At 43.4% G+C, this 11,413-nt stretch overlaps 1 protein-coding gene across 1 annotated transcript; it reads left to right on the forward strand.

Annotated features, from left to right (window-relative positions):
• Positions 1-5,782: 5,782 nt before the first annotated feature.
• Positions 5,783-11,191, forward strand: LOC310821921 (odorant receptor 131-2-like; the record flags this gene model as incomplete). Its single annotated transcript, XM_083694199.1, has 3 exons — positions 5,783-5,852; positions 6,579-6,702; positions 10,216-11,191. 3 exons carry the CDS (start codon positions 5,783-5,785, stop codon positions 11,189-11,191), a joined length of 1,170 nt encoding a protein of 389 aa, XP_083550325.1.
• Between the last annotated feature and the right edge of the window lie 222 nt (positions 11,192-11,413).

Here is an 11,413-nt window from a genome sequence, read left to right on the forward strand (position 1 = left end):
AAATGAACTGTTTTTTATAAAAGAAATTCTCAACAAAAAAATTCTCAACAAAACCCTCCTTTCACACCCCTTTAAGGTATGAACCAAACCTTTACCACAGGAGTCTTGGGTGTTGCGGTCTCGGGCTCTGCCTCCACCTGCCGTACCTGGTTAGACAAAACCTCGAGACAAGTTAGTCAATGCATTCATGTAGCCAATTCATTTGCCAAATATCTAAGGACGGCAGGTGGCCTCCATCTCTTGGAGGACCTGTCAACAACTCATGGGGCGTTAGATGTGTTTTGCTGTTTGGTGAGTTCCTCATCGACATCAGTGCTAGGGGAAGTGCATCTAGCCATGTCAATCTGGTGTCGTGGCATACTGGTTTGGAATGAGTTCATTCCTTAGCCATTTTACTTCAGGGCTGGCTGTCTCTTTTTTACAGGGAGTGGCTTCCACCCAATTAATGAGCCTATCCACCATTACTAGTAGGTATCTGTAGCCTTTCACTCTGTTGTCTGCACCCATATCTGATGTCCTTGAATGGTGCGTCTGGTACTGGGAACTTTCCCATGGGACACTTGTAGACCATCTTTGGGTCGTGGTCATTGCATGTGTCACATTCTGTCACATAGTTTTCCACCATGCTGGTCATGTGTGGATGAATTTTGATTTTAATTAAATTAGTGTCAATCAGCGGCCTGTATAGATGGGGTCAAGCAGTAGTTCCAAAACTTGAACACTATATGGAGCTAATCAGTAATTTCTGAACTTAAACACTAAATGGAGCTAAACAGTAGTTACTGAACTTGTACACTAGATGAAGCCAAAACACTAGTTGCTCTGTTTTAAGGAAGTAACGAGACAAAGAAAACTTTTCAGGGTGGGGCCGGCCTCCCACTTACTGAATAACCAACAGTAGAGCGAACTCTCGCACAATTTCTATAACAGTTTACACCAATATGTTTTCATCAGTATGTCACTTTTTTACCTTCATTCACAATTACTCTCCAAACGCTCTCACCTCCCTCAGCTTCAATGCTTTACTTATTCACACAACCTGGTCCCATACGCTCTCCACTCATAACAAGATTAACTCTAACACACAACAAAATTTACAGGACTTTAACTTGAGGGATTTTAACCCAAAACAATAAACTTTACGGGCCTCTAACCCGAGGGATTTTAACCCAAAACAATAAACTTTACGGGCCTCTAACCCGAGGGATTTGAACCCAAACAAAAGAATTTACGGGCCTCTAACCCGAGGGATTTTAACCCAAACAAAAGAATTTACGGGCCTCTAACCCGAGGGATTTTAACCCAAAACAATAGAATTTACAGGGACCTTAACCCTGAGGGCCTCCAACCCAGAACAATAGAATTTACAGGGACTTTAACCCTGAGGGCCTCCAACCCAGAACAATAGAATTTACAGGGACTTTAACCCTGAGGGCCTCCAACCCAAAACAATAGAATTCTGACATATATTGCTCTGATTGTTAAATTTTCATTAACGGTTTCATTACGTATACATAGATTTATAAATTTGGTAGTTGGTTTACTCTTACCTCCTCCACACTCACAGTCTACACTATTCAAAATTAACTATGCAGAATTTGGTTTATAACAACAGGTTTCTGCTTACTTTTTGTTTTTGGTGCGCCTCTGTGAGTGGTGAGGGGTTACAAGAAAACAACTCCGTCTGGCTTCCGTCTCCCGGACTTCGCCGTCGGTTCAATTCGGTCCAATCTCTTCTCTTCAAATCACGTCGGGACGTCACCAAATTTGTGGGAAAACGTGTTCTTTATTTGAAGGAGAAGACAAACTACTTCTTACTTTTAGCTATTTATTTATATGTCAGAATTCTAGGCTTGTACAAGGACCACTTTTGGAGAAGAAAAGTCAGCAATCTGTAACCAACCTTCCAAAAATGGATGCATTCAAACAGTCAAACAAAATATTTACAGTATACAAAATGATTGTGATTGGCTATTTGGTTGGGGAGGAACCATGGTTTAGACTTGGCATCCCTTGTTGTTCACGGGCTGGTCACACCATTCATCCCAGCTGCGGAGTCAGCACCCTGTAAGAGATAAGACACCTACTCTGGTATGTCCTCCCTAGCCTGTCCTCCCTAGCCTGGTACTTTCCACTATAGTTCTTTGTGTAAGCGTGTGTTGCAACATCTTTCTTGATGATCTGGCTCAACCTCTCCATGTATTAATCCAACGTACTATGGGACTAATGCTTGATCCATCGCTCATTTATCAACAGGCCATCACATTAGTAAATTTAGCACACTGCAGTAATGTATTTTTATTATAGCAATAATAAACTGTTTTTATAAAAATAATTTCTAACAATAGCTGGGCCATTACGACGTTCACCCGCAATTTCATGGACTAAATCCAAGCCCATTTTAGGCTAAATGTCTCCTAGTCAGATCTTCTCTAATTAATTTAGCATTCAGAGATTTTCCTTATTTAACCCTCTAGCACCCAATAGAATTCTAGAACGCTGCTGTAGATTACTGAGAATTCCAAGTTAAATACTCATTTTATTACATATTCTCAACAAACTAGTATAGCTATAAAACAAACCATTACAAGTTTGTTTAGTTTTAAAGAACAGAATCTCCTCTTTAAAATTATACCAAGTCCATGGCAGAATGATTTATATTTACTTATATATATGTATTATATTTATATTAATGTTGACTCCGCTTTAATTCAATGACACTTTTTATTTCATTCTCTTCATTGACATTTGATGAATGTTTACAGATTGATGGTATCAGACATAAATTAGTAGAGCCACAGTTATCTAGCTATCTACCTATATTTTATCATGACAGGATGGTTTGCAACAATGAATTCAAGTGATACAGCAAAGAAAGTGGCTGGAAATGTGTTTATTTGGTTTTACTACAAAGCATTAAGTTTGGTGCAAATCAGGAAAACAGGAAGCGTAGCGTGAAATCAAAATCATTATTATAAGGATATAAACGGTCGTTTTAGAGTGAGTTTGATATTCATATTTGTTTTTTTGATGGAAATACTATTGTTAAATAATAATAATAATGATAATAATGCATTTTATTTGGAGGCGCCTTTCAGGTCACCCAAGGTCACCTTACAGAAAAGAAGTAAAAGCAAAAGCATGACATCAATCATTTAAAAACAAAACAAACAACACATCAAGATAAAAACAAGTGAAGTGCAGAGTGTCCAATTTATAGATAGTATGCCAGTTTGAAAAGGTGGGTTTTGAGTTGGGACTTGAATGTTGTGATGGAGTCTGACTGTCTTATGTGTGGGGGGAGAGAATTCCAGAGCTTGGGTGCTGAGCAGCTGAAGGCTCGGGCACCCATGGTGCTGAGGCGTGACGTGGGGATGGTTAGCAGTCCAGCAGAGGTTGAGCGAAGGGAGCGGGAGGGAGTGTATTCATGGAGGAGATCACGGAGGTAAGTGGGGGCTAGATTGTGGAGGGATTTGTAGGTGAGGAGAAGGTTTTTGTACTGGATGCGGTAATGTACCGGGAGCCAGTGAAGTTGGATGAGGACAGGGGTGATGTGGTCAGATGATTTAGTGCGGGTGATGATCCGGGCGGCCGAGTTCTGAATGATCTGCAGTCTGTTGATGAGTTTGGTGGGGAGTCCGGTAAGGAGGGCATTACAGTAGTCGATGCGTGGTATGACAAGTGAGTTGACCAGGATTTCAGTGCTGGATTGGGTCAGTGATGGACGGAGTCTGGAGATGTTGCGGAGGTGGAAGAATGCAGTCCGGGTGATGTTCTGAATATGGGAAGTAAATGACAAGGTGTTGTCCAAGATGACGCCGAGGCTCTTGACTTGGGGGGAGAAGGGTACGGGGAATCCATCGATGATGATGGGTGGAGCTGGGGTGTGTTGTGATTTGGTGAGGGTGGATTTGGAGCCGATGAGCAGTGCCTCAGTTTTGTCGCCGTTAAGTTTCAGGAAGTTCCTGCTCATCCAGCTCCGGATGTCTTCCAGGCAGGTGATGAGGGAAGTGGGAGGGATGGCAGCAGTGGGTTTGGAGGAGATGTAGACCTGTGTGTCATCAGCGTAGCAGTGAAAATGGACCCCATGGTGACGGAGGAGTGTGCCCAGGGGGAGGAGGTAAATGGTGAACAGGAGTGGACCCAAGACTGACCCCTGGGGGACACCCAGTGAAACACCCGAACACCCAGACTTGTGGTTGCTTAGTTGAACGAATTGTTGGCGGTCAGTGAGGTATGACGTGAACCAGGACAGTGCAGCACCAGTGATCCCAATGCCAGCCAGGCGGTCCAGGAGCAGAGGGTGGGAGATGGTATCGAAAGCTGCGCTGAGATCGAGGAGGATGAGAATGGTGAGTAGTCCGGAGTCAGCTGCACGGAGGAGGTCGTTGGTGATTTTGACTAGGGCTGTTTCAGTGCTATGTTTTGGACGGAAGCCAGATTGGAAGGGGTCGTGGAGATTGTTTGTGTCAAGGTGGGACTGTAGTTGTGCGGCGACCGCCCTTTCAAGTGTTTTGGAGATGAAGGGGAGGTTGGAGATGGGCCGATAATGGTTGAGGTCGGCTGGGTCAGCACCAGGTTTTTTCAGGATGGGTGTAATGGCAGCCAGTTTGAGAGTGGGGGGTACAGTACCAGTAGAGAGGGATGAGTTAATTATGTTGGTGATCATGGGGGAGATGGACGGCAGACATGCTTTGACAAGGGAGGTGGGAAGAGGGTCGAGCTGACAGGTGGTGGTTTTGGCTTTGTGGATGAGTTCTGTGACGGTGTGTTCTGATACTGGGGTGAAGTCAGAGAGGGGGCTGATGAAAGGTTGGCCAGTGGTGATCATCCAGGGCGGATCGTTTGAGATGCAAGATGAGGCCAGTTGTTGGTGAATAGTGTTGATCTTAGAGCTGAAGAAGTCCAGAAAGGCAGTGCACTGATTGGTGGAAATGTCTGGAGGGAGGGTTTTAGGAGGCTGAAGTAAGTGACTTACTGTTGAGAAGAGGACTCTGTTGTTACCTGAACCAGTGTTGATGAGGTTGGAATAGTATGAGGATTTGGCAGTGGTGAGGGCATTCTTGTAGTGATGGAGGTGGTCTGAGTACATTTGGCTGTGTACAGTGAGTCCAGTCTTTTTGTAGAGTCGCTCCAGTCGACGGCCAGTGGTTTTGAGCTGGCGAAGTTCAGGGGTGAACCAGGGAGCAGTGTGAGTGAATGAGACTGAACGGGTTTTCAGGGGAGCCAGGGTGGTGAGGGAAGAGGAGAGGCAGTTGTTATAGTGAGTCACCAGGTCAGCTGAGGAGGATGCTGGGGGAGGGTTGGGGTAGGAGCTGATCAGGGTGGAGAGGTCTGTGGTATTGATATGTTTGATGTTTCTGAAGGAGATGGTCCGTTGTTCCTTGACTTTGTGTAGTTGGGTGTGAATGTCAAAAAGTACAGCTTTGTGGTCGGAGATGGGGAAATCAGTGACATCAAGGTTGGTGGGAGTGATGTCAGTACAGCAGATTAAATCCAGTATGTGACCTTTGTTATGGGTTGGGAGGTTGACGTGTTGTGTGATACCAAGACAGTCCAGGAGTGATGTGAAGTCGTTGGCAAAGGTACAGGATGGGTTGTCAACGTGGATGTTGAAATCACCGAGGAGGATCACAGTGGGGGACATTGCGCATACGGCTGTAAGTAGTGATGAGAATTCGTTGAGGAAAACAGCAGAGGGTTTTGGTGGTCTGTAGATTGTAACAATGAAGGTGGGTTTGGGGCCTGTGAGTTTTACAGCTAGACATTCAAAAGAGGAGTGATGGGGGACTGTGACGGCAGTGACTTTGATGTTCTCACGGTGAAGAAGAGCGAGGCCACCCCCTCTCCCAGTAACACGGGGTTTACTAATAAAAGAATATCCTGGTGGGACGGCCTCATTAAGATGGGAGAAGTCATTTGGCTGTTGCCAGGTTTCAGTGAGGCAGAGAATGTCCAGGTTGTGGTCAACAATAAAGTCAGTGATCAGAAGAGCCTTGTTACTGAGGGATCTGGTGTTCAATAAACAGAGTTTCAGACAGGTGAGTGGAGTGTAGGAGGTTGCTTTAAGCAGGGGGGACAGTACACTGTGATTGACAGGACTGGCAGAACGGGCAGTGTGAGGAGGGGGGCGGGGCCCAGTGGACCAGAAGGAGCGGATATTTACGTTGCTGTTGTGTTGGGTGTACTGAAAGTTCCGTCCAGAGCCACGGTGGATGTACCTTGGTCGTTTGAGGATGTAGTGGTGGGATGCAAGCTGAGGAGGGGGGATCCTTGAGAAGGTCCGGAGACGTAACAACTCCGTTACCGAGTACTGGAGCGGCAGAGATGCGCTCGTGAGAGTCAGACAGAGCGCAATCCAGAGAAACAAATTAAAAATCCACATGGTGTGAGATCGGCAACGACGTAATCCAGTGGTGGGTGGTCCAGGTGATGGCGAGCTTCACTGGAGACGGGGAAGCCAGTTGCACGGCGCCAGGGCTTAGCGGCAGGCTAGCCGGCCGGCAGGTGAACACGGTCGGGTAGAGGTGTAGCAGGGAGGCGGCGTCCTCCGCGGTGACAGCAATCCGCGGTCGCAGGTAAACGTCCGAGAGTGCTGGCAGTGTGGCAGCGGACCGGTCCGAACGGGCGTGCTTCGTGGGGCACACCAGAGCAGGCTATCCAGCCACAGAGTGCGGAGAGGAGCCACGGGAGTCCCGACAGGTGAGCCCTGTACCGGCGAAGCTAGCCTCCGGCTAACGCGTGACGAGGCAGTAGCAGTAGACAGGTAGAGACCGATGTTTTGGTGTCGCAGAGTGACGAATCGAGGAAGCCGAATTGAGCAGAGGGACTTTAAGTCCAACATTCGTGACAGACAAACTTGATGGATCGATTTGAAGCATCCGAAATAGTGATAATAGTGAGAACAACGGGGAGGCGCGGCAGCAGCTTGCCAGCGGTCCCTACACAAAAACTAAATAATTCCCAGAGGAAAAACAGTGACTGACCAAAATATATCATTTAAATGTTATTTCCCAGAAATCGTCACAACGGGTTTGACCTAGGCAACAATTGTTATTAGTGGGCTTGTTTCAGCAAGTCCAACTATTGTTATCGCTCATACTACTACTACTACTACTACTACTACTACTACTACCACTACTACTACTACTACTACTACTACTACTACCACTACTACTACTACTACTATTACTACTACTACTACTACTTTTTCAGTATGCTACTGCTCCTTCAGCTTTTAAGCAATTCACACCAGTCCAACTTTAAAACGTGTAGAGAGTTTCTTGCACTTGAGTTTCTTACATTTATATTTTTCAAACTCATTATATTTTTTAAACTATTCAGCTTTTTGTGACTCAAAAACTCCTACCTTTTAACATGGTGGAATGTTGATTTAGGCTTATCCTATCTATCTATCTATCTATATCTCTACCTCCACTCTCATCCATCCATCCTCTCATTCAACTATCCATTCGTCCATCCATCCAACCAACCATCCATCCATCCATCCATCCATCCAACCGACCAACCAAACTATCTTTAACTTTATCCGCTACCATAATAAGACTACATGTATCTCACTTTCTTTCAACTACCCAGAAAATCTTATCAACCCTGATAAAAAGCTTTCTGATACCTATTCTTTTGGCTTTTTGTAACTCCAAAAACTGTAATCTGGTGAACCAACCAACTCTACACTGAACGACCCAACCGTAGAACATCTAACTAACCTTCAAACCGATACTGATTAACCTCCAAATGTTTATCGATCTATACCCTGTCTCATCTATCCATCCTCTCTATTTATCTATCTATCTATCTTACCTTCTCTCATCTATCTAACCTTCGCTCATCTATCTATCTATCTATCTATATAAATATCTTTCATCTAAGAATTCATCCATCCAATCAACCAACAAACCAAACAACCATTCATCCATCCATCCAACCCACCAATCAAACCATCTTCATCTGCTACTAAAATAAGACTTTCTTTCAACTTCCCAGCAAAGTCAGTCAAAGTGGCTTTATTGTCAATTCTTCACATGTCAAGACATACAAAGGAATCGAGAGGACGTTTCTCACTCTCCCACGGTGAGACAGATAAAGTGCCCAGGCACAACAGATAACACATACTAAAAGTAAAACATTCAATAAAAATAATTTAAACAGTGCAAAAAGAGCAGTCAGTAAAGACAGTAAAGTCAGTAAAATAGCAGCCAAATACTGTGTATTATGTATAAGAAAATAATAGTGCAATAGTGCATTGTAGCAATAGAGGTTTCAGTGCAAATCTATAGCAAATCTATCTATCAATCATCCAAGCTATTTAAACGACCAAAATAACACTTTGCAAGCCCACAAAATTTCTTCAGGAACTTATTTTTCTTGTTATTATTATTATTACAATTCTTCTGATTTTCGGCATGCTATGCATCCTACAGCTTTTAAGCCATTCACACTAATCCAACTTTAAAACATGCAGAGAGGTCTAACTTGAGTTGCTTATATTTATATTGTTCAAACTCATTATACTTTTAAACTGTAACTCAAAAACTCCTGTCTTTTAACATGGTGGAATGTAGATTTAGGTCTGCAACTGCTTTGGAACTTTCAGAACTCTTGATTTAAAAACAACAGGAGACCTGCAGAACACATTAATAGAATGATTACAAAACAATGCACTCCCTTGGCTACCAGTTCCACCAACCTGAAACCACTCTCAACCACTTAAGCAACCAACTCAACCATTCTCAACCAACCAACTCTACCACTCAACCAACCAACCAACCCTCTACCCACTCCACTGAACTACCCCAGGCTCATCCTATCTATCTAACTTTCTATCTTTCCAACCTTATATCTATATAACCTTTCAACTACCTAGCATCATCCTTTCTTCCTTTCAACAGTCACTACTGCTTCACTCAGTATAACCCATACTGATTAACCTCTTAATTATGTTGATCTTTCTATAGCTCCCCTCTCTCATCCATCCATCCTCTCTTTCATCTATCCATTCATCCATCCAATCAGCTAACCAACCAACCAAACCAACCTATCTCACTTTCTGTCAACTCCCCAGAAAATCTTCGTCTACCCTAATAAAAAGCTTTCAGATACCTAAAACACTTAAAACTAAAACTTTAAACTATTAACCTTTTTTTTATTCCAAAAACTGTCATCTAGTTAACAAAGCAATTCTACCACTCTCAACCACTCAAACAACCAACTCTCTACCCACTCCAATGAAGTACCCCTGGCTCATCTTATCTATCTATTTATCGAACATTATATCCATACAACCAACCAACCAAACCATCTCTAACTTTAACCGCTCCCATAATAAGACTATCTTTCACTTTATTTCAACTACCAAGCAAATCTATCTATCCATTGAAACATCTTTAAACCTTTTCCACTACTAAAATAACACTTTTCACGCCCCCACAAAGTTTCTTCTGGAACTTATTTTTCTTGTTAGTGGGCTTGCTTTTTAACACACTCCGACACTCACACATGGGCATGCACACGCACGCACGCACGCACGCACACACACACGCCCTTGCACGTGCACACAAACACACACGCACTATTGCATGCACACAAGCACGGACACACACACACACACACACACACACTGTCTAAAGGCTGTCCCACCCCCCCAATGCTTCTCTGTAATTGGTGACCAGACTGACACGTGTGATGCCGTTATGTGGGTTTAAGGAGGAGTTTCTTATATGAGGTGGGTGACAGGCAAGCCCACCAGATCATACTATAGCTGCTCTTTAACCTGGGCAGAACCCTGCAAAGCATGAAGCCTTAGTTCACTGTGAGTATTTCTTCTACCCAGTCCATTTGAGTGGAAATGATTTAGGAGATATTTATCTGAATTCATGTGAACCAAATAGGGAAAAGGTGCAGAATCAAAAACTAAGTGGTGATTTTTTTTTTCTTTTCTCTTCACAAAAGCCTCTGTTTCTATTTATTTCTTGAGGTGTATACGTTTCTATTGGCTTTTACAATTTGTGCAGTGGCATAACTTATTTAGGCCAAAATTCACGGTATACAAGCAACACTTTTAGAATAATCATGCATATTGCTAATGAACATTTGCTTGAAAGTTATGTCTAATTGTTCAGTGCAGGAAATATGTGCCTAACAGATGTACTATATAATATATGTATTTTTCTACATCTATGTATGTCTCCTCAGATGCTTCACAGACATGTCAAATACAACACAACCCCAGGACAACATTACAGTCAGACAGCAGTATGAAGGGCAGGTGGTGAAAGGACTTTATGGATTCTTGACAGTGTCACCGTGTCTCGTCTTCCTGTTCATCAATGGAGTGATGTTGTTCTCACTGAGGAGCAAGCCAGTCTTTCGTGAGACCTCTCGCTACATCCTGCTGTACAATCTCCTCTTTGCTGACACCTTTGTGTTGGCAATAGGTCAGCTGCTTTACATATTGGCCATAGCCAGACTGTACATGACACGTTATATATGTTTGTTTATTGCCATGTTTGGTATGATCTCTACTCGCATCTCCTCTCTCAACCTGGCTGTGATGTCACTGGAGAGGTATGTGGCCGTGTGCTTCCCATTGAGGCATGCTGACATTGCCACCATCAAGACCACATTTGTGGCCATCGCTGTGGTGTGGCTCCTGTGCTCCATCAACACTCTCATTCGTATTTTTATGTTATTGGTTCTAGAGTCGATACCCATGGGTCAGTTAATGCAGGACTTCTGCTCTAAAGAAAAGATTTTCCAGCTGAAAATATTTGCTGACATAGAAAAAGCATTCACTTGCATCACTTTTATATCGGTGGGTGTTTTAATCCTGTGGTCATATATTGGTGTGATGATGGCAGCCAAGACTGCCTCCTCTAACAAAGCCTCCAACAGTAAGGCCCGTAGAACAGTGCTGCTGCATCTGGTACAGTTGTTCCTCATTCTCTCCTCCTCCCTGGTCTCTATAATACTGTCAGCCTTGAATGGAAAGGTGGACAGGATCACAATGGTGCGGATTCGATTTGTTCTGTTTGTAACCCTTGTTAACTTACCCAGGTGTCTGAGCTGTCTCATATACGGTCTGAGAGATCAGACTATCAGACCCATCCTCATGTACCACCTCTCTTTTGGACTCAGACGTTCAGTTATGCCAGCATCGGTTAAGCATTAATTACCAATGTAAGTTTTGTTTCACTGTTAGATATTTCAACACATTAATATGTCTATGGTTAATAAAGGTGTTGATGTGTATACAGTAGTGGTTGCATTTGTTTATCGCAATATAAGGCAGATTTGATTTCGAATTACATAATATAAACTTTATAGTATACTGTAAATATGGTTGATCAGAGAGTGAATGCAGATCTAGATTCCATTTTGAGTTGTGTCAGTC

This window comes from Argentina silus (assembly GCF_951799395.1).
Source record: "Argentina silus genome assembly, chromosome: 2".
Lineage (NCBI taxonomy): Eukaryota > Metazoa > Chordata > Actinopteri > Argentiniformes > Argentinidae > Argentina > Argentina silus.